At 48.0% G+C, this 23,979-nt stretch overlaps 1 protein-coding gene across 5 annotated transcripts in view; it reads left to right on the forward strand.

Moving 5' to 3' along the window:
- Positions 1 to 23,979, forward strand: part of LOC140420082 (uncharacterized) — a 37,346-nt gene extending 13,367 nt beyond the window's left edge. The window contains exons 2-3 of one of the 5 annotated variants that reach the window (XM_072504106.1): positions 17,226 to 17,356; positions 22,122 to 23,979. In XM_072504106.1, coding sequence (XP_072360207.1) covers positions 22,432 to 23,214 — 783 coding nt within the window. In that variant the 5' untranslated portion in view covers positions 17,226 to 17,356; positions 22,122 to 22,431 and the 3' untranslated portion in view covers positions 23,215 to 23,979. Of the gene's footprint in view, positions 1 to 17,225; positions 17,357 to 19,553; positions 20,055 to 20,076; positions 20,506 to 22,121 lie in introns of those variants that run through there. The other 4 variants (XM_072504104.1, XM_072504108.1, XM_072504105.1 and 1 more) reach the window with 4 other exon arrangements.

The raw sequence follows: 23,979 nt of genomic DNA on the forward strand, positions 1-23,979 counted from the left end.
TTCAGGTGGAGACCATCCCAACGGTATAGGTCCCTCCTGTCCCAGAACTGATGCCAGTGTCCCATGAAAAGGAACCCCTCTTTCCCACACCACTCTTTCAGCCACGTGTTAACTTCCCTTATTCTTGCCTCCCTCTGCCAATTTGCACGTGGCTCGGGCAGTAATCCGGAGATTATGACCCTTGAGGACCTGTTTTTTTAATTTGAATCCTAGCTCTTCATAATCTCTAAACAGGTCCTCTTTTCTAGACTTGCCTATGTTGTTGGTACCAACATGGACCACAACAACTGGATCCTCCCCCTCCCTCTCCAGTATCCTTTCAAGCCGGTCAGAGATGTCCCGCACCCTAGCACCGGGCAGGCAACATACCATGCGGGACTCTTTATCCGGCTCACAAAGGATACTATCTATCCCCCTGATAATAGAATCCCCTACAACTACAACTTGCCTATTTACTCCCTCCCCTTGAAGGCCTGCTGAACCATGGTGCCTTGGTCAGCTGACTCATCCTTCCTACAGCCCTGTTCGCCATCCACACAGGGAGCAAGTGCCTCATACCTGTTGGACAGGGTCAAGGGCTGAGGCTCCTGAGTTCCTGACTGCTGGTTCCCTTTACCTGCCTGACTTGCAGTCACACCCTGCTGTCCCTGGCCACTGGCAGGATTTAAACTACTTACTCTGACAGGTGTGACTGCCTCCTGAAACACAGTGTCCAGGTAAGTCTCCCCCTCCCGGATGTGCCTCAGTGTTTGAAGCTCAGACTCCAGCTCATCAACTCTGAGCCGGAGCTCTTCGAGCAGCCAACACTTACTGCAGATGTGGTCGCTGCAGCTCGCAATGGGATCTGCCAGCTCCCACATCAAGAAGCTCAAGCACATCACCTGACCAGCCATCACTAATTAATTAATTAGTTTAATTTAAGTTTACGAGTTTAGCTGTGTTTTTAAAAAAATTTGGGGCAGATTTGCTATCAACCACTCAGATCACAGCTTCCCTCTGACGTCACTTTTGGAGAGAAAAAACTGGAAAACAGGAAGTTACCGTTAGGTTTTTATACTCACAGAGACTGCTCCTCCTCCTCCGAACTGCTCCCAAAATTAGGCCCGAAGAAAGGGAGAGAACAAAACAGTAGGGAAAAAGCACCTTTCCCACTCTTCACCGAATTACCTCACGGCACCAAATTAGCAAATTCTCACTCTGTCTGTGTCTCACTCGCTCAGGCTGTCTCCTTGACCAGCGCAATGCTTACTAAGTGCGCTTTCTGTCTGTCTTTTATACAGACTTTAGGATGACTCACACTAAAACTTCAAAGAGCAGAATACAATGTGTACCTTTGTGCCCTTTAACAGGCCTCAGGTGACTGGCAGATAACTGTCTCTCAGCAATTAGTCTGGGGGCAGCTTCAGCCAATCAGACACCAATCTACACTGCACTTTTAACTGAAAAACAAAATTAGATTAACCACTTACCTTTCCTGGTTACCTCGCTGCACCAAATTACCAAATTCTCACTCTGTCTGTGTCTCACTCACTCAGGCTGTGTCTCCTTGACCAGCACAATGCTTGTAAAGCGCAATGATGTAAAGGTGTTACAGTTAAATGAAGGTAACTACAGGGGCATGAGGGAGGAACTGACGAAAATCGACTGGGAGCAGAGCCTAGTGGGAAAGACAGTAGAACAGCAATGGCAGGAGTTTCTGGGAGTAATTGAGGACACAGTACGGAGGTTCATCCCAAAGAAAAGAAAGGTTATCAGAGGGGGGATTAGGCAGCCATGGCTGACAAAGGAAGTTAGGGAATGCATCAAAGCAAAAGAGAAAGCCTATAATGTGGCAAAGAGTAGTGGGAAGTCAGAAGATTGAGAAGGCTACAAAAACAAACAGAGGATAACAAAGAGAGAAATAAGGAAAGAGAGGATCAATTATGAAAGTAGGCTAGCCAGTAACATTAGGAATGATAGTAAAAGTTTATTTAAATACATGAAAAACAAACGGGAGGCAAAAGTAGACATTGGGCCGCTCCAAAATGATGCTGGTAATTAGTGATGGGAGAAAAGGAAATAGCTGAGGAGCTAAATAAGTACTTTGCATCAGTCTTCACAGTAGAAGACATGAGTAATATCCCAACAATTCGGGAGAGTCAGGGGGCAGAGTTGAATATGGTAGCCATCACAAAGGAGAAAGTGCTAGAGAAACTAAGAGGTCTAAAAATTGATAAATCTCTGGGCCCAGATGGGCTACATCCTAGAGTTCTAAAGGAGATAGCTGAAGAAATAGTGGAGGCATTAAGTTATGATCTTTCAGAAGTCACTGGAGTCAGGGAAAGTCCCAGAGGATTGGAAAATCGCTGTTGTAACCCCCCTGTTCAAGAAGGGAACAAGGAAAAAGATGGAAAATTATAGGCCAATTAGCCTAACCTCGGCTGTTGGCAAGATTCTAGAATCCATTGTTAAGGATGAGATTTCTAAATTCTTGGAAGTGCAGGGTCGGATTAGGACAAGTCAGCATGGATTTAGTAAGGGGAGGTCGTGCCGGACAAACCTGTTAGAGTTCTTTGAAGAGATAACAAATAGGTTAGACCAAGAAGAGCCAATGGATGTTATCTATCTTGACTTCCAAAAGGCCTTTGATAAGGTGCCTCACGGGAGACTGCTGAGTAAAATAAGGGCCCATGGTATTCGAGGCGAGGCACTAACATGGATTGACGCTTGGCTGTCAGGCAGAAGGCAGAGAGTTGGGATAAAAGGTTCTTTTTCGGAATGGCAACCGGTGACGAGTGATGTCCCGCAGGGTTCAGTGTTGGGGCCACAGCTGTTCTCTTTTTATATTAACGATCTAGATGACGGGACTGGGGGCATTCTGGCTAAGTTTGCCGATTATACAAAGATAGGTGGAGGGGCAGGTAGTTTGGAGGAGGTGGGGAGGCTGCAGAAAGATTTAGACAGTTTAGGAGAGTGGTCCAAGAAATGGCTGATGAAATTCAACGTGGGCAAGTGCGAGGTCTTGCACTTTGGAAAAAAGAATAGAGGCATGGACTATTTTCTGAACGGTGACAAAATTCATAATGCTGAAGTGCAAAGGGACTTGGGAGTCCTAGTCCAGGATTCTCTGAAGGTAAACTTGCAGGTTGAGTCCGTAATTAAGAAAGCAAATGCAATGTTGTCATTCATCTCAAGAGGCTTGGAATATAAAAGCAGGGATGTACTTCTGAAGCTTTATAAAGCATTAGTTAGGCCCCATTTAGAATACTGTGAGCAATTTTGGGCCCCACGCCTCAGGAAGGACATACTGGCACTGGAGCGGGTCCAGCGGAGATTCACACGGATGATCCCAGGAATGGTAGGCCTAACATACGATGGAACGTCTGAGGATCCTGGGATTATATTCATTGGAGTTTAGGAGGGTGAGGCGAGATCTAATAGAAACTTACAAGATAATGAATGGCTTAGATAGGGTGGATGTAGGGAAGTTGTCTCCATTAGCAGGGGAGACTAGGACCCGGGGGCACAGCCTTAGAATAAAAGGGAGTCACTTTAGAACAGAGATGAGGAGAAATTTCTTCAGCCAGAGAGTGATGGGTCTGTGGAATTCATTGCCACAGAGGCCGGTGGAGGACGGGACATTGAGTGTCTTTAAGACAGAAGTTGATAAATTCTTGATTTCTCGAGGAATTAAGGGCTATGGAGAGAGAGCGGGTAAATGGAGTTGAAATCAGCCATGATTGAATGGTGGAGTGGACTCGATGGGCCGAATGGCCTTACTTCCGCTCCTATGTCTTATGGTCTTATGGGTAAGGATGGGTGACAGGTGACAGGATCGGAAATTGTGGTTTGGGTCTTCACTGACCAAATGTTTTATTGATCCGAAAGGTGTAAAAGGGACCAAACTCCAGCAGAAATCGAGCAGAGCTGAGAACAGACGACTTGCTGTGTGGGAACAGGAAGATAAACAGCTCCCAGAGGACAGAGAAAACAAGAGTGCCTGGAATCCTAGACAACACCTGGGTGTCAAGGCCACCATGTTTTCACTGCTTGGCATGGGAATGCTGACTCCCTGTACCGGGGACGGAGCGTGGGGAAGACAATTATTTGAGAGTTTGACGTGGTTTGGGCGGGGTCAGATGGTTCAATGACAGGTTTTGTAATTGGTCCATTCAAATGTTATCTCAGCAATGATTGGGTGAAATCAGTCTCCATAGACTTTGTGATGTAATAAAGTATAAGAAGGGATTCCCCGAGCACAGAGATTTGTTGAGGTTTTACATATTCCACTGACTGGGACCATGGCATCTGGGGCAGAGCAGGGAGCATTTACCTGGAGATGGTGCTTCCACCCAGAGTGTAATGGGAATGCTGCTGCACTTTGATATTACTGCTCAGACATTAGCATGTGTCAGCTCTTATTTATACTGAATAGCATCTAACCACGGTCACCAATAAAGGTTATCACTGCGAATCATTTCAGAGTTTGGGAAAAAGGGCTAACTGACTCCCTAAAATTTAGAGTTTCCAATTAAGGAGCAATTTAGCATGGCCAATCCACCTATCCTGCACATCTTTGGGTTGTGGGGGTGAGACCCACACAGACACGGGGAGAATGTGCAAACTCCACACGGACAGTGACCTGGGGCCCGGATAGACCCCGGGTCCTCAGCACCGTAGGCAGCAGTGCTAATCACTGATCCACCGTTCTGCCACGGAACCCCATTTCTAACATCGCTGTGTCAAAAATAAATTCTCATCTCTCCCTCTGGCTCCTTTGCCAATTACCTCTGAGGGACTCACTTTCTGTTAAAGAGCCTGTCAACCCCTCTCACCCACTTTCCCTAAAGTACATCAATCTATTCATGAAAAGTCCAGAAAAATCAAATACTTTTATAACAAATGTTTATTAATCTAAGAGAAAAGGTGAGATATAGAAGGTTATTTGAGGATCAAAGCCAACTAGAGTAAAGGATGTTCACAATGTTCAGGATGCAAATTGTTTCTCTTTGGTTCCTCTGTACCCTGTTCCTGTGACTCCCTACTTTGGACACGGGCACTGAACCCTGTGGCCAGGGCACCATCAGCCCCAATAACCCCCCCCCCCCTCCCCCTCGTGCCCTGATTGATAGAGGCCCATTTCCCAGTCCATCCTCCAGCACCTTCCTGTCTCTCTGTTAGTGAGGTGCCCATGGCAAGTGTGATGGGAGGAGATGCATTAGGGTCACAATCAATAGGGAGTGTGCGGGGGAACAATGATTTATAGTTTGAGAGGGAAAAGTATGTTTTCTGATGACTAGAATTGTCAGTTCTGGATTTCTGCCCTTTCCTTACGGCGATGTCCTTTGTAATCTCCTTTCCCAGGCGATGAGTAAAGAGGTTTTTGCAGACAGGAAACACAAACCAAACATCCCTATTCTGAGATGTGTCCTTTTAGATTGGACTCGAGACATGGGACTTGGTTCGCAGACTATGGACTTACTCCGGTGTCTGTTTAACACTTGTTTATTAGTTCTACATCTAAACAAGTTACAGAGTAGGCATGTTACTCCTCGGTGCGATTTCAACCCTCCCTTGAGAGTCTAACACATGTTAATAAATCAGCATCCACATCATACAGTAGCATGTGCCATCTCTTAACCTGTTACACTAGATCTCTTTCCCCCCCCCCCCCCCTCCCCACTCCCAAATATACTATCCAGGAGTTCTGTAGCCGTCTAAAATACATGTCAACAGTTTTGAGAATGTACACAAAGTCTGCAGTGCCACCTGCACACCTGCCTTTGAGAACGTTGCTGCAGTCGGTCCAGTAACAGACAAGAAAGGTGCTGACTTGAAGCTTTTGCTTCATTTCATGAAGACCTGATGCAGCCGGTACCAGAGAAAATGGTGTTTCCACAACCCGCACTGCTGGCCTCTCTGTGGGTGGGGCAAGGACAGGGACTGCTCAGCAGGGAGGGTCATCATTACCTCTCCCTCCAGTGAACCTCCTCCTTCAGGACAAGGACAGGGACTGCTCAGCAGGGAGGGTCATCATTACCTCTCCCTCCAGTGAACCTCCTCCTTCAGGACAAGGACAGGGACTGCTCAGCAGGGAGGGTCATCATTACCTCTCCCTCCAGTGAACCTCCTCCTTCAGGACAAGGACAGGGACTGCTCAGCAGGGAGGGTCATCATTACCTCTCCCTCCAGTGAACCTCCTCCTTCAGGACAAGGACAGGGACTGCTCAGCAGGGAGGGTCATCATTACCTCTCCCTCCAGTGAACCTCCTCCTTCAGGACAAGGACAGGGACTGCTCAGCAGGGAGGGTCATCATTACCTCTCCCTCCAGTGAACCTCCTCCTTCAGGACAAGGACAGGGACTGCTCAGCAGGGAGGGTCATCATTACCTCTCCCTCCAGTGAACCTCCTCCTTCAGGACAAGGACAGGGACTGCTCAGCAGGGAGGGTCATCATTACCTCTCCCTCCAGTGAACCTCCTCCTTCAGGACAAGGACAGGGACTGCTCAGCAGGGAGGGTCATCATTACCTCTCCCTCCAGTGAACCTCCTCCTTCAGGACAAGGACAGGGACTGCTCAGCAGGGAGGGTCATCATTACCTCTCCCTCCAGTGAACCTCCTCCTTCAGGACAAGGACAGGGACTGCTCAGCAGGGAGGGTCATCATTACCTCTCCCTCCAGTGAACCTCCTCCTTCAGGACAAGGACAGGGACTGCTCAGCAGGGAGGGTCATCATTACCTGTCTCTCCAGTGAACCTCCTCCTCCAGGACAAGAAGTCTTACAACACCAGATTAAAATCCAACAGGTTTGTTTTGAATCACTAGCTTTCGGAGCACAGCTCCTTCCTCAGGTGAGTGTCAGTGAAGGAGCTGTGCTCCAAAAGCTAATGATGTGGAACAAACCTGTCGGACTTTAACCTGCTGTTGTTAAGGCTTCTTACTGTGCCCACCCCAGTCCAACGCCGGCATCTCCACTTCAGGACAAGGACAGGGACTGCTCACCAGGTAGGGTATTTATTACCCCTCTCTCCAGTTAGTCTCCTTCTTCGATATGACCAAAATGTTTTTTACATCAACATCTTCATCACTGCCACCATGTTCTTTGATGTGTCCTTCTACATTGGACTACAGGCAAGGGCCTCGGTTCTTGCACAAACTATGGTTACATTCTGATATCTGCTTGAAAATAGTTTATTAGTCCGATATCTGAACAGGTTACAGAGCAGGCATGCTGCTCAGAGGCAGGATTCCAACCTCTGAGTCTAACACACGACAGGCTGATGCCACTGGTACATCATCATCAGTGTCAGACATTAGCGCATTCCAGCTGTTAATCCTTTATGTTTGGGGCAGAACAATGGCACAGGGATGGCACAGTGGTGCACACTCCTGTCACACAGCGCCAGGGATCCAGGCTCAATTCTGGCCTTGGGTGACTGTGTGGCGTTTGCACTTACTCCCCATACCTTCGTGGGTTTCCTCCGGCTGCTCCGGTTTCCTTCCACAAACCAAAGATGTGCAGGTTAGGTGGATTGGCCGTGCTAAATTGTCCCTAAGTGTCTAAAAGAGGTTAGGTGAGTTTATTGGGTTACAGGAATAAGGGTCGGGGCGTGGACCTCGGTGTGGTAATCTTTCCAAGGGTCAGTGCAGACTCGATGGGCCGAATGGCCTCCTGCACTGTAGAGATTCTATGTTACAATTCAATCATGGATGTGATTAACAGCAGCAATAACAACAGAATCCACCTCCTTTAATCACTTGTGAATACACTGGTGCCTCAGCAGGTTGGACACCTGAGTGAATCCCTTCCCACACTCAGAGCAGGCGAACGGCCTCTCCTCTGTGTGAACCCGCTGGTGAGTCAGCAGTTGGGAAGACTGAGCGAATCCTTTCCTACAGTCACAGCAGGTGAACGGCTTTTCCCCAGTGTGAACTCGCCGGTGCTTCTGGAGGGCGGGTGAATCAGTGAATCCCTTTCCACATTCGGAGCAGATGAATGGCCTCTCCCCGGTGTGAACTCGTTGGTGTGTCAGCAGTTGGGCTGACTGACTAAAACCCTACCCAAACTGAGAACAGGTGAATGGCCTCTCCCCAGTGTGAACCTGCTGGTGTATCAACAGGTAGAATGTATCAGTGAATCCCTTCTCACAGACCGAGCAAGTGAATGGTCTCTCCCCAGAGTGAACTCGCTGGTGTGTCTGCAGTTGGGATAACCGACTGAATCCCTTCCCACACTGAGAGCAGGTGAACATCCTCTCCCCAGTGTGAACTCGCTGGTGTGTTTGCAGGCTGGATAACTGAGTAAATCCTTTCCCACAGTGAGAACAGGTGAACAGCCTCTCCCCAGTGTGAACTTGCTGGTGTCGCAGCAGAGAGGATGAACGAGTGAATGCTTTCCCACATTCAGAGCAGTTGAATAGCCTTTCCCTAGTGTGAACTCGCTGGTGCGACAGCAGGTTGGATGAGTCACTGAATCCCTTCCAACACTCAGAACAGGTGAACGGCCTCTCCCCAGTGTGACTGCGTTGATGGGTTTCAAGAGCAGATGGGGACTGGAATCCTTTCCCATAGTCATCACACTTCCACGGTTTTTTCATGGTTCAGGTGTCCTTGTTACCATCAAAGATTGATGATGAATTGAAGGCTCATCGACACACAGAACACGTGTAGGGTCTCTCCCCGCTGTGAATGATGTGATGTTTTTTCAGGCTGTGTAACTGGTTAAAGTTCTTTCCACAGTCAGTGCTCTGGAATACTCTCACTCGGGTGTGTGTGTCTCGGTGCATTTCCAGTCACACTAATGCTAAAAATCTGTTTAAGCCGACTGAACAAACATTTCTCCTTCGAGATTCACAAGCCAATGATATTCAGGTGAATTGAGTGACTGTCAGATCTTGACGTGACATTTAATGTGAGATTTCTGTCTATAGATCTCACATTGTAATAGGTTGTAAAATGAGTTTATAAAATACATCACTGTCAGTACAGGATAGAAATTCAGAACAGACAGTTGTAGTTTCCCTGGAACATTCTTTCCTCTCTTGCTCCCAAAAAACTGTAAATTTCCATCCCACACACTCTCCCTCCATTCTCACTCTGCTGTATCTAATATTCACCCTCCCAATTCTCCTGAAGATGTTGATTCAGGCTGATTGACAGATCCATGCTGATCCCTTTCTTTCCAAACCTGAAAATCTCCTGTTAGCAGGAATGAATCTGAAAGTATCACTCTTTCGGGTCTGCCCCAAACATCAAACATTTAATGATTATGCTCGCAGGGAGTAAGCCTTCTCCACTGAACAACAGAAATCCTCAATACTTATACAGTATCAGAACAGAATCACCTGCACCTTCCCTGGATTCACTTTCTTTTCCTTCAGATGCTGCAAGTCACCAATTGAAGATCAGGTATAGGTTGAGAGTCGGTAGATTTGGACCTGAGATGAGGAGGAACTACTTCTCGCAGAGAATGGTGAATTTGTGGAACTCGCAGGCCCAAAGTGCAGTGAAAACTGAATCAATAAATGGTTTCAAGAAGCAGATAGATATATTTCTGATTTTAAAAACATGTTAAAGGGATATGGGGAACAGGTAGGGAAGTGGATTTGAGACCAGGAAGAGATCAGCCGTGATCTGATTGAATGGTGGAGCAGGCATGAAGGGCCGAATTGCTTACTCCTAATTTCTATGTTCCTAGGAACCTCCTCTGAGCTGTCTCCAATGCTACTACATCTTTATTCAAATAAGGGGACAAAAACTGCACAATACTCCAGGTGTGGTCTCACCAATGCCTTGTATAGTTGTAACAACACTTCCTTACCTTTATGCTCTGTGCCTTTAGCTGTAAATGTCAACATTCCATTGGCTTTCTATACTACCTGCTGTACCTCCATGCTAGGTTTCTGTGACTCATGCAGAGGACACCCAGATCCCTCTGCATCGGAGCACCCCGAAGTCTCTCTCCATTTAGATAATAAGTTGCGTTTCCATTTTTCTGACCAAAATGGATGACCTCACACTTATCCACATTAAACTCCATCTGCCACATTTTGACCCACTTACCTGACCTATCTATATCCATTTGAAAGGTTCTTATTTCCTCATTGCAAATTACTGTCCCACCTATTTTAGTGTCATCTGCAAATTTGGCTTCAGAACCATCTAACACTGTCTCCAAGTCGTTTATATAAATTGTAAATAGTTGGGGCCCAAGGACCAAACCCTGTGGCACTCCACTAGTTCCATCTTGCCATCCAGAAATAGATACATTCATCCCGATTTTTTGTCTTCTGTCCATGAGCCAATCTTTTAACCAAGATAATAAATTACCCCTAATCCTGTGTGACCTAACCTTGTTCATTAACCTTCTTTACGGCACCTTATCAAATGTCTTTTGGAAGTCCAAAGATACTACATCTACAGAAGTGAAATTGCTGGAAAATCTCAGCAGGTCTGGCAGCATCTGTAGGGGGAGAAAAGAGCTAACGTTTCGAGTCCGATGACTCTTTGTCAAAGCTAACAGACAGAGAAAGTGGGAAATATTTATACTGTGGAGTGAGAATGAAAGATGAGCCATAGCCACAGAAACCCAGGGAAACCGGGTGCTAATGGCCACAGAAACCAAGGGGAAAGAGTGCTAATGGCAGTCCCCGGAGAGAACAAAAGATGTGAAAGGTCAAATAGCAGGGAAACTAACGTTTCCAGTTTTCATCCAGTTCCTTACTACATCTACAGGATCTCCATTCTCCACTTGGCTTGTTACATCTTCGGAGACCTCTAGCAAATTAGTCAAACATGATTTACCCTTCATAAAACCATGGATTGTGTTTTGACTTTCCAAATGTCCTGATATTACTTCCTTAATAATGCTTGAGGATTTTCACCTAGCAACAGTGAAAAACGGCGATTTGCTTCCAAGTCAGAATGATGTGTGGCTCAGAGGGGAATTTGCAGATGATGGTGTTCCCGTGTGTCTGTAGCTCTTGTCCTTCTCTAGGTGGCAGAGGCCGTGGGTTTGGAAGTTGCTGGTGATACAGCCATGGTGAATTCCTGCAGTGAATCTTGTCGGTGGTACACACACTGCTGCCACTGTGTGATGGTGGTGGAGGGAGTGAGTGTTGAAAGTGTTAGATTCGGTCCCAATCAAGTGGTCTGCTTTGTACTGGATGGTGTCAAGCTTCCAGAATGTTGATGGAGATGCACTCATCCAGACAATGAGAATAATCCATCACACTCCTGACCTGTGCTTTGCAGATGGTGGACAGGCTTTGGGGATTGAGGAGGTGAGTTCCTCGCTGCAGGATTCGCAGCCTCTGACCTAGTCTTGTAGCCATAGTATTGATATGGATGGTTCAGTTTAGCTTCTGAGTGAATTGAATTGACTGAAGATTGCCGTCTGAGATGTTTGGGACCTCAGGAGGAGTTCGAGATGGATCATCCATTCGGCACCTCTGGCTGAAGATTGTTGCGAATGCTTCAGCCTTGTCTTTTATATTGAAGTGCCGGGCTCCCTCATCATTGAGGATGGGGGTATTTGTGCAGCCTCCTCCTCCTGTTCGTTGTTTAATTGTCCATCACCATTCCCAGTGGATGTGACAGGAGTGCAGAGCTTAGATCTGATCCCTTTGCTGTGGGATCTCTTCGCCCTTCCTATAACAGGTTGCTTTTGCTGTTTGCAGGTAAGTAGTCCTATGTTGTAGCTTCACAAGGATGATACCTCATGTTCAGGTATGGCTGGTGCTGTTCCCAGCATACCCTCCTGCACTCTTCATTGAACCGGCTGATCCCCTGGCTTGATCATAGTGGTAGAGTGGGAGGGTAGACAGTGGCGCAAGGGGTTGGCACGGTTGCCTCACGGCACCGCGGTCCCAGGTTCGATCCCAGCTCTGGGTCACTGTCCGTGTGGAGTTTGCACATTCTCCCCGTGTTTGCGTGGGTTTCGCCCCCACAACCCAAAAGATGTGCAGGGTAGGTGGATTGGCCACACTAAATTGCCCCATAATTGTAAAAAATGAATTGGATACTCTAAAAAAAAAAAAAAAAAAATGTTTTTTAAATAATGGTAGAGTGGGGATATACCAGGCCCCGAGGTTACAAATTGTGATTTAATTCAATTCTGCTGCTGATGGTCCACAGCATCTCATGGATGCTGAGTTTTGAGTTGCATCCTGAAATGTAACAGGAATTCTGACAGTTGGGAGCTAACTAGGCAATATGTTGCGATGAGGTTTTAGAAATAGACCCTGGGTAGACGAGTTCACTGAAGCTCCACAGTGAATCTGTCCAACAGCCACAGCGACCTCTAATGTTGGAAAATGGGTGTAACCCTGTTTGGATGCTGCTGACAAAGGATGCTTGAAAGGTCGATGCAGAGCTTCTTCATAATAGTAATCTTTATTAATGTCACAAGTAGGCTCACATTAACACTGCAATGAAGTTACTGTGAAAATCCCCTAGTCGCCACACTTCAGCACCTGTTCAGGTACACTGAGGGATAATTCACCTAACAGCACGCCCTTCAGGACTTGTGGGAGGAAACCAGAGCACCCGGAGGAAACCCACGCAGACAGGGGGAGCACGTGCAGACTCCTTACAGACAGGGACCCAAGCCGGGAATCAAACCTGTGTCCCTGGCACTGTGAAGCAACAGTGCTAACCCCTCTGCTACCGTGCTGCTTGTAGATGTTACACACTGCTGCCACTGTGTATCAATGGTGGAGTGGTGAATGGGGTGCTGATCAAGTGTCTGCTTTGTCCTGTATAAAACAAACTTTGAATAAGACTGATAATTAAGCATTTTAAAAAATTGATTAAAACCTATTACATTTAAATAATCCAGCCCATATGAAAATAAGATCTGCTCTTCAAAGATATATTGGTACAAATTACATGAGATCTTTGTTGTTGAATTGAATACCTTGACTCCTCACACGGACACCTGACTGACAAGAGGCACTGATTGGACAATATTTGGAAACAATGAGCTCAAATGTTTTTCTGGGAGTGAAACTGTTTCACTTTAACGCGGACTCGACTATGTGAGAGTTAAAGGCAATACCAGGCTAAATTACATTGAATATACAACATAGAAACAGCCCAACCAATCCATGCCAGTGTTTAGACTTCACTTGAGTCTCCTCTCATGCTTTCCCATCTGACTCTATCAGTGTATCCGTTTGTTCATTTCTCCCTCATGTGTTCATCCAGCTTCCCCATTAATATATCGATGTTATTCACCTCCACCAATCCCTGTGGTAGCGAGTTCCACATTCCGACCACTCTGGGGAAGAAGTTTCTCCTAAATTCCTGATTAGATTATCACATTGATAGCCTCTAGTTTTGCTCTTACCCTTGCAAGTGAAAACATTCTCCATGTGTTTCAAAATCTTTCATAATTTCAGCCCTCATTAGTCCCTCAGCCTTGTATTTCGATGAGAGCAGTGACCCGGCATATTCATCGTCTCCTGATAGGTTTAACCTCTCACAGTAAAAATCTGAAGACAAAAATGCTTTGTTCACACTTGAGCTCAGCACAGTGAGAACAGGGATGGAATTACAAGGGAGCCTGACCGGGAGTGATCAATGAGGATCAGACGGGGTTTGTGAAGGGCAGGCAGCTGAACACACATGTGCGGAGGCTCCTGAATGTGATCATGATGCCCTCGGAAGGAGGGGATGCAGAAGTGGTGGCGGCAATGGACGCGGAGAAAGCTTTCGATCGGGTGGAGTGGGAGTACCTGTGGGAAGTGTTAGGCAGATTTGGATTTGGCAAGGAATTCATAGGGTGGTTAAATTGCTGTATCAGACCCCTGTAGCGAGTGTGTCAATGAACCGGCTGTGGCCGGAGTACTTTAGGCTACATCGAGGAACAAGGCAGGGGTGCCCCCTGTCCCCCCAGCTGTTTGCCCTGGCAATCGAGCCATGGCGTTGAGGGAGTCTAGAAACTGGAGGGGGCTGGTTCGGGGTGGGGGGGGGGGGGCGTGGAGGAGCATTGGGTTTCACTGTATGCGGATGACCTGCTCCTGTACATTTCGGATCCGGTGGAGGGGATGGGGGAGGTCATGCAGATCCTTAAAGACTTCGGGAACTTTTTGGGGTATAAATTGAATGTCGGGTAAAGCGAGCTTTTTGTGATCCATGCGAGGCGCCAGGAAAAGAGACTGGGAGAGCTACCGCTTAAGATGGTGGAGAGGAGCTTTCGTTATTTGGGAATACAGGTGGCTAAGAGTTGGGATGCCCTGCACAAGCTCAATCTGGCACAGCTGGTGGATCAGATGGAGGAGGACTTTAAGAGGTGGGACATGCTGCCGCTCTCCCTGGCGGGCAGGGTGCAGTCCGTGAAGATGACGGTCCTCCCCAGGTTCTTGTTCGTCTTCCAGTGCCTTCCCAACCTCATCCCCAAGTCCTTCTTCAAGCGGGTGAACAGGATTATCACGGGATTTGTGTGGGCAAACAAGACCCTGCGTGTCAAGAGACTTCTTATAGTGCAGTCGGGGTGGGGTGGGCTGGCGCTGCCGAATTTCTGCAGCTATTATTGGGCAGCGAATATATCCATGATTCGAAATGGGTAGTAGAGGGAGGGGGGGGGGGGGCGGCGTGGAAATGGTTGGAGGCGGTGTCTTGCAGGGATACTAGCCTGGGGGCATTGATAATGGCACCGCTGCCACTCACGCCAACACGGTACACCGGTGGTGATGGCAACATTGAGGATCTGGTGTCAGTGGAGAAGGCACAGGGGGAGGTAGGGGCCTCAGTCTGGACCCCGATACAAAACAATCACAGGTTCATTCCAGGTAGAATAGACGGTGGGTTCCTAAGCTGGCACAGAGCGGGTATTAAAAGGATGGGGGACTTGTTTATTGACGGGACCTTTGCTAGCCTGAGGGCGCTGGAAGAGAAATTTGGGTTGCCCCAGGGAATACCTTTAGGTCTGGGCTTTCATGAGGAAGCAGGTGGGGGAATTTCTGCTGCTACCGGTCCGGAGGATACAGGACAGGGTGGTCTCAGGCGTGTGGGTAGGGGACGGCAAGGTATCGGTCATATACCAGGAGCTGCAGGAGGCGGAGAAGGCCACGGTGGAAGAGCTGAAGGCCAAGTGGGAGGAGGAGCTGCGTGAGGAGCTGGATGAGGGCCTGTGGGCAGACACCCTGGGCAGGGTCAATTACTCCTCATCTTGCGCCAGGCTTAGCCTGATCCAGTTTAAGGTGGTGCACTGGGCACATATGACAGCGGCAATAATGAGTAAATACTTTGGGGTGGAGGATAGGTCTGTGTGGTGTTCAGGGAGCCCAGCAAACCATGTCCATATGTTTTGGGCATGCTCGGCACTTACAGGATTTTGAAGAGGCTTTGCAAAGGTTATGTCAAGGTCTTGGACACTCGGGAAAAGCCGAGCTGGGGGATAGCGATATTTGTCAGAAGATCTGGGAGTGCAGGAGTTGAAAGAGGCCGGAGTCTTGGCCTTTGCATCCTTGGTAGCCCGGAGACAGCTCTTGTTAATGTGGAGGGATGCAAAACCCCCAAGTGTGGAGGCTTGAGTCAGTGACATGGCTGGGTTTCTCAGGTTGGAGAGGATAAAGTTTACCTTGCGAGGGTCCTTGCAGGGGTTCTCCAGGCGGTGGCAACCGTTCCTTGACTTTCTCGCAGAATGTTAAGTGAAGGTCAGCAGCAGCAAACCAGAGGGGAGGGGGGGCGGTATGGGTGGTGGATGGATTTCACTTGTAAAGTGTAGATACCCCACCTTGTTTTGTTAAGTTGTTAATTCGCTTTTCTTTATTATTATGTTTTTGTTGCTTTGTTCGTTTGTAAAATTTTGTAAACATTTTGAATAAAAACAAATTTAAATAAAAAACCAAAAAAACAAGGGAGCCTGAGAAACGCAGATTCACTGAGAATGGTGGGCTGGTCTGATCATAGAATTTACAGTGCAGAAGGAATGCATTTGGCCCATCGAGTCTGTACCAGCTCTTGGAAAGAGCACCCTACCCAAGCCCTCACCTCCACCCTATCCCCATAACCCAGTTACCTCACCCACACTAAGTGCAATTTTGGACACTAAGGATAATTTAGCACGGCCAATCCACCTAACCTGCACATCTTTGGCCTGTGGGAGGGAACCGGAGCATCCGGAGGAAACCCACACACACACGGGGAGAATGTGCAGACTCCGCACTGACAGTGACCCAAGCCGGGTATCGAACCTGGGACTCTGGAGCTGTGAAGCAATTTTGCTAACCACTATGCTTCCGTGCTGGCCCTGATCTGTGTGAATAAGCTGGTTAATCATACTGTTCATGATCGGGGTCTTGGTGTTCAGGGTACTGGAGGAACTCAAGTGACAGCCTTCAATAATACATTAATCTGCATTTATACAGCACATTTAATGTAATTAAATATCCCAAGGTGTTTTCACGGTCATTGTAAATCCAGGTTTGACAGATGATTTGGCAACATTGTCCAAGCTTACGATCATGTGACAGAAAATACTGCTTCTCTCTGACTCTGCCTCATGCCTCCACACACTCCCTCCCTGTTGATTGTAACACGAATTCATCCCACTATCCTCCTCCTGCTTTCCCCCCAATTCTCCTCCCCTGACGATGCTGACTCTCGGACGTCACAATCAAACCCAGTGACGTGTCCTTTGTATCCGGAATGGGGTCACTGCCCTCCACTCCCACTTTCATCCCAGTCCCAGGGGTTTGGAGACTGGGCTCCGGATGGGTACTGGCGACTGAGTCTCCCATACACCCCCGCGCCGGGGAAACTGCTCTATCCACCGGGAGGGGGGCAGGGACTGCGCATGTCCAAAGGAGAGGCGAAGAAGCGCGTGCGCAGTGACGGTTATTCCCGCTGAGGTCAAATGCGCATCCATGACCACATGACATCCGTTGCCCAATATGTCACCCAGATATCTGAAGTTAACAAACTGTTTTCTAAGGGGGACGTCACAATCAAACCCAGTGACATGTACTTTGTGTCCTGAATGGGGTCACTGCCCTCCACTCCCACGTTCATCCCAGTCCCAGGGGTTTGGAGATTGGGCTCCGGATGGGTACTGGCAGCTGAATCTCCCATAGTCCACAGCGCCAGGGAAACCGCTCTCTCCGCCATGGGGGGGGGAGGAAAGACAGGGGCTGCCCATGTCCAAAGGAGAGGAGATCCTGCGCATGCGTAGTGACGCTTATTCCAATTGAGGTCAAAAGGGCATCAATGATCACGTGACATCCGTTGATTATGTTTTCAGTTGGCCAGAATCCAATGGGAGAGTTGGAGGACCGGAAGGACTCTGGTCCTCCAACCAATCAGAGTGCGGGCGTTGTGTTAATGATGTTCCAGCTTCATGCAGACTGAAACGTCCTGCTGTGCGCAACATCTGTGAGTAACTCTTTTATTGTCGTCACAATTATTACAGAAACCAATTTACAAGGCTCCAGGCCTCATTACACTTCAAATTGACGATTAAACACACTTCAAATTGACGATTAAACAGTCACTGAACACGAAACAGCTGCAAGGCACAGGCCCGAAATACGTTTCCAAATACCAATTAACCAGTCACTTATCACAACCAGCCGCAAGGCACAGGCCCTACGCATAGTTCAAGTAACAATCGGACAGTCACATAACACGAACAGTCGTGAGGCACAAGGCCACGAAACCAAACGACCGTTCCAAAAGCAAGAAGGAACAGAGAACCACAATACACAAGTACATCGAGGCAACGACCTCTAAACATATAAACAAGCAGTCGCGAGGCACAAGGCCTCGAAACCATACGACCACTCCAAAAGAAACAGAGAAGAAAAGAAAAGAAACAAAACCCAAAAGTACAACACAAGACACAGGCACATTTCAAGGTGACGACTCGAAACACATAAGACAAGCAGTCGCGAGGCACAAGGCCCCGATACAATACGGCCGCTTCGGAAACAAATATGACCCACAGGGCCTCGATACATTTTAACAGTGTCATATCAAACCCAATCACCAGGCACCAGGCCTCAATTCACCCCAGAAAAGATTTAACAGGATAGAATCAATCACCGAACACTAATCCCCGCTCACCCACCCCTGTGCAGCCGACACCCCGGGGGAAAGGCTCCTCCTCGCTAAGAGCACAGACCACCGGAGAGCCAGACCCGGGCGCGGCGGAGGAGAGAGGGTTCCCCCCTCCTGGACCCCGCCCAAAGGCACGGGACCATTCGGAGGGAGAGCAGTTTCACACCAACTAGCGTTCCACCACAATTACTAATTACCATTTCAGGGAAACCCGAAATGAGTTGAATGTCATAGGCTGCTAAAGAAAACGAAAGCAAAGAAAACATGAAAACAAAATCCCTTAGTACTCATAGAAAAGTCCATAAAAAAGAGTCCATTAATTTTGCACGTTCCACATCATGACCCCGGCGCTCCAGCCGAAATTTCACAAGGAACAACATGTCCTCAAAGTCCTCCAATGGCAGCGGCCAGAGTCGCTCCAATGTTGGCAACAGTCGACAACGGGGAAGAAAGTCCCAGAGTCAGTCCCAACCGCCCACAGGGCGTCCAGGGGGGCCGAACCCCCGGAGACCCCAGGAACGGCAGCAACCCACCCCGGGCTGCAGGCCGTGGGCCGCCCATCGGGTATCCACTCCCGGTTCCGACCCGCCGCTTCCAGCAGCCGATCCAGCTGCCATCCTTCCTCCATTCCTTCGTCCTCCATTGGGCGAACTCAAAACCGCCGACAGCAAACCTCGCAGTCCGAAGCAGCGTCTCCGCAGCTCAACCGCTGACTTGAAACACGACTGGTCGCAGTACTCCGAAACCGGTCTTCTCCCCTTCCCTCGGGGACCAGGAGCAATGGGCGCCGAGTTGCTGTTTCACCCCATCCAGGAAGCTCCCAGAGGCGGCCTGCCTTTCGAATCGGCCCGGGGGCGGACACCAAGCTCGCACACAACCGCCCAAGCTCCTCCACTTTTCACCCCAGGAGTTTGGACAGTGTCGGCCGTAGCTCCCACAATCCCCCGCGCTGGGGAACCCGCTCTATCCGCCGCACGGGCGGGTGATCAGGTACTGCGCATGTGTGGAGGAAAGCCCAGCCCCTGACCTTCCTGTGAGGTGTTGGCTAATGGATAGAGTTAGGACCGGAAGGACGCTGGTCCTCCAATCAGCACGGGCTTTATGTGAAAGGAGATTGGGCTTCACACAGACTGAAACGTCCTCCTGTCTCCAACATCTGTGAGTAAAACAGTTTCTTTTTTCCCCCTTTCCAGTTATTTTCTCATTCTCACCTTCAATTGGTCACTTGCAGCAACTGAAGGGAAAGGAAGTGAATCCAGGGAGGGTGCCGACTCTGCAAAGCTTGGCCCAGGTCTCTCTCTCTCTCTCTCTCAAAGACATTGACATCCTTTGCTCCCTCAGCTCGACACATTTATTTGTCTGGCTAAAAGGATTCAGAGACTTTACAGTGCAGAAGGAGGCCAATTGTCCCATTGAGTCTGCACCGGCCCTTGGAAAGACCATCCCACTTAAGCCCACCCCATCCCCAAAACCCAGTAACCTCACCTAAACGTTTTGCACACTAAGGGCAATTTATCCTGGCCAATCCACCTAACTTGCACATCTTTGCACTGTAGGAGGAAACCGGAACACCCGGAGGAAACCCACGCAGACACGGGGAGAACGTGCTGACTCCATACAGACAGTGAACCAAGCCGGGAATCGAACCTGGGACTCTGGAGCTGTGAAGCAACTGGCCTAACCACTGTGCTACCTTGCTGCCCCTGATGGTCTCTTTCCTAGTGTTCACAATTAGTGGTCTGGTTTCCCCAGGAGATGGCTGACATTTAAGGGGACAGTAAATTAATGTAGGATTGAAATATGTGTAGTGTTGTTATATCATACAGATTAGATATATTATTGGTTCTGTAATAAAGCACATTTATTATTATTTCCAGTTGTGTAATATAGTACTGTAGAGCTACATTATATATTTCCAGAAGAGAAAATGCTGGAAAATCTCAGCCTGTCTGGCAGCATCTGTAAGGAGAGAAAATAGCTCATGTTTTCGAGTCCAGATGACCCTCTGTCAAAGGTAAAAAGGATAGAAGGTGGGAGATATTTATACTGTCGGGCAAGGGAAAGAAAGGTGAGTCAGAACCACAGAAACAAAGGAAATAGAGTGCTAAAGGGCAGCACAGTGGTTAGCACTGTGGTTTCACAGCGCCAGGGTCCCATGTTCAATTCCCGGCTTGGGTCACTGTGCGGAGTTTGCCCGTTCTCCCCGTGTCTGTGTGGGGTTTCTCCGGGTGCTCCGGTTTCTTCCCAAAAGTCCCGAAAGATGTGCTATTAGATAATTTGGACATTCTGAATTCTCCCTTTGTGTACCCGAAAACTTGCTGGAATGTGGCAACGAGGGGCTTTTCACAGTAACTTAATTGCAGTGTTAATGTAATTATACTTAATAAAATAAAGATTATAATGGCAGTCCCCAGAGAGAATAAAAGGTGTGAAAGACCAAACAGCAGAGAAACTAAAATCAGAGGGTAAGCTGTGACAGATGTAGATGTGGGGGTAAAGGGGCATTGTTGGGAGAGAGACAAAATGAGAAAAAGGGGGGGAAGGGGGAAGCAAAGGGAACAAAAGGTAAAGAAAGGGGGGGATAAGATAGGGGGAAAGAGTGAGGGGCAAATATATATATGAAGAAAGTCAAGAAAGGAATAAAAGGTAATAGACAGTGAAAATGAAATGGAAAGAAAACAAAGGGGTTGAGGTGGGGTAGAGCTCATCATCTGAAGTTGTTGAATTTGATGTTGAGATCGGAAGGCTGTAGCGTGCCTAACCGGAAGATGATATGCTGTTCCTCCAGTTTGCGTTGAGCGTCACTGGAACATTGCAACAAGCAAAGGGCAGGCATGGGAGCAGGGTCTTGTGTTAAAATGGCAAGCAGGGACAGCACGGTGGCACAGTGGTTAATCACTGCTGCCTCACGACGCTGAGGTCCCAGGTTCGATCCCGGCTCTGGGTCACTGTCCACGTGGAGTATGCACATTTTCCCCGTGTCTGCTTGGGGTTTGCCCCACAACCCAAAGATCTGCAGTGTAGGAGGATTGGCATGGTAAAATTGTCCCTTAATTGGAAAAAATGAATTGGGTACTCCAAATTTATATATATATATAAATAAATAAAATGGCAAGCAACGGGAAGGTCAGGGTCCTGAATGTGCACAGACCTAAGGTGCTCAGCAAAGCGACCACTATTATCTAGAAGGACAAGAGCAGCAGATATCTGGGAACCCCACCACCTGGAGGTTCCCCTCCAAGTCACTCACCAGACCGACTTGGGAATATATCGCCGTTCCTTCACTGTCGCTGGGGCAACATCCTGGAACTTCCTCCCTAACAGCACAGTGGGTGTGCAAGGAGGCAACTCACCACCACTTTCTGAAGGGCATCTAGGGATGGGCAACAAATACTGGCCTAACCAGCGACGCCCAAATCCCGTAAATTCGTTTATTTTTTTAAAAAATTCAGAGTACCAAGTTCTTTTTTTCCCAAATAAGTGTCAATTTAGCCTGGCCAATTCATCGACCCTGCACATCGTTTTACATTGTGGGGGTGAGACCCATGTAGACACGGGGAGAATGTGCAGACTCCACACGGACAGTGACACGGGGCCGGGATCTTCAATGAATTTAAAGACAATGTAGTGAAGCTTTGGAATTCTCTACCCCAGAGGACTGTGGAGCCTCAGTTGAGAAGTATTTTCAAGACAGAGATTGATAGGTTTCTTGCTATTGAAGATATTGAGGGATATGGGGGATAGTGTGGGAAAATGGTGCTGAGCTAGATCAGCCAATGATCTCATTGAATGATTGAGCAGGCTCGATGGGCTGAATGGCCGACTGCAGCTCCTATTTGTTATGATCTCTGTGTCCAGGACGGGAAGCAGTGAGCATGGATCTGTCAATCATCCTGAATCAGCACCTTCAGGAGAATTGGGAGGGTGAATATTAGTGAGAATGGAGGGAGAGTGTGTGGGATGGAGATTTACAGCTTTTGGGGAACGAGAGAGGAAAGAATGTTCCTGAGAAATTAAAATAATCTCTTCTGAATTTCTATACTGTACTGACTGTGATCTCTTTTCCAAACTCCTTTTACAGGATGTTAAAAGGATCTGATTTACAGACCAAAATCTCAAACATCACGGCTAATTCTGACAGTCACTCGATTCATCGGCCATTATCTAGGAGTAATGTTTACTCAACCTGTAGGCTTCAAAAGATTTTAAACATCATTGCGACTGGAAAAGCACCGAGACACACGCACTGACTGTGGAAAGAGCTTTAACCAGTTACACAGCCTGAAAAACATCACACCATTCACAGCGGGGAGAGACTGTACACGTGTCCTGTGTGTGGTCAAAGCTTCAACTGATAGTCCAACCTGGAGAGACTCGAGGAAACCCAAAATATGGAGAAACCATGGAAATGTGGGGACTGTGGGAAGGGATACAGAGCCCCATCAGAGCTGGAGATTCATCGACGCAGTCACACTGGGGAGAGACCATTCACCTGCTCTCAGTGTGAGAAGGGATTCACTCAGTTATCTAGCTTAAATTTACATCTGCAAATTCACACTGGGGAGAGGCCGTTCATCTGCTCTCAGTGTGGGAAGGGATTCATTCAATTATCTCGCCTGAATTTACATCAGCGAATTCACACTGGGGAGAGGCCGTTCACCTGCTCTCAGTGTGAGAAGGGATTCACTCAGTTGTCCAGCCTGAAGATACACCAGCGTGTTCATGCTAGGGAGAGGCCATTCACCTGCTCTCAGTGTGGGAAGGGATTCAGTCAGTTAATCAACCTACAGGCACACCAGCGAGTTCACACAGGGGAGAGGCCATTCACCTGCTCTCAATGTGGGAAGGGATTCACTTACTTGTCCAACCTGCGGAGACACAAGTTTGTTCATGCTGGGGAGAAGCCGTACAACTGCTCTCAGTGTGAGAAGGGATACAGTGACTTACCCAACCTGCGAAGACACCAACTTGTTCACAATCAGGAGAAGCCGTTCACCTGCTCTGTGTGTGAGAAGGAATTCACTCAGTTATCCAGCCTGCAGACACACCAGCTTGCTCACACTGGGGAGAAGCCGTTCACCTGCTCTCAGTGTGAGAAGGGATTCACTTACTTATCCAACCTGCGGAGACACCAGCGAGTTCACACTGGGGAGAGGCCGTTCACCTGCTCTTAGTGTGGGAAGGGATTCTGTGTTTCCTCGTCCCTGCTGAGACACCAACAAGTTCACAATTGATTACAGTGATGGATTCTGCCGTTATTGTTTCTGCTTCGATTACATCCAGGACTGCATTTAGTTCTCTCTTCTCTTTCTCTCTCCGGGATTCTGAGACAGGAAAAGTTTCTATAGGAATGTGAAAAGATTAGCAAAGACCAATGTGTGTCCATTCCAGGCAGAGACAGGAGAGTTTATAATGGGGAATAAGGAAATGACAGAGAAACTAAACAATGTGTGTCTGTCTTCACGGAGGAAGATACAGAAATTGTCCTAAAAACACGAGAAAACCAAGGGACTCGTGAGCACGAGGAACTGAAAGAGATTAGTATTAGTGAAAAAGTAGTATTGGAGAAATTAATGTGGTTGAAAGTTGATGAATCCCCAAAAGCTGCTGCTCGACATCCCAGAGTGTTGAAAGAAGTGGCTGTAGAGATAGTGGATACATTGGTGATCATCTTTCAAAATTCTATAGGTTCTGGAATGGTTCCTGCAGATTGGAAGGTGGTAAATGTAACCCCACTATTTAAGGAGGGAGAGAGAAAACGGGGAACCACAGACCCATTAGCCTGACATCAGTAGGAGGGAAAATGCTGCAATCTATTATAAAGGATGTGATAACATACGAATTAGGAGCAGGAGTAGGCCACTCGGCCCCTCGAGCCTGCTCCACCATTCAATAAGTTAACGGCTGATCTGATTATAACCTCAAAACCAGATTCCCGC

Source organism: Scyliorhinus torazame, chromosome 5 (genome assembly GCF_047496885.1).
Source record: "Scyliorhinus torazame isolate Kashiwa2021f chromosome 5, sScyTor2.1, whole genome shotgun sequence".
Taxonomy (NCBI): domain Eukaryota; kingdom Metazoa; phylum Chordata; class Chondrichthyes; order Carcharhiniformes; family Scyliorhinidae; genus Scyliorhinus; species Scyliorhinus torazame.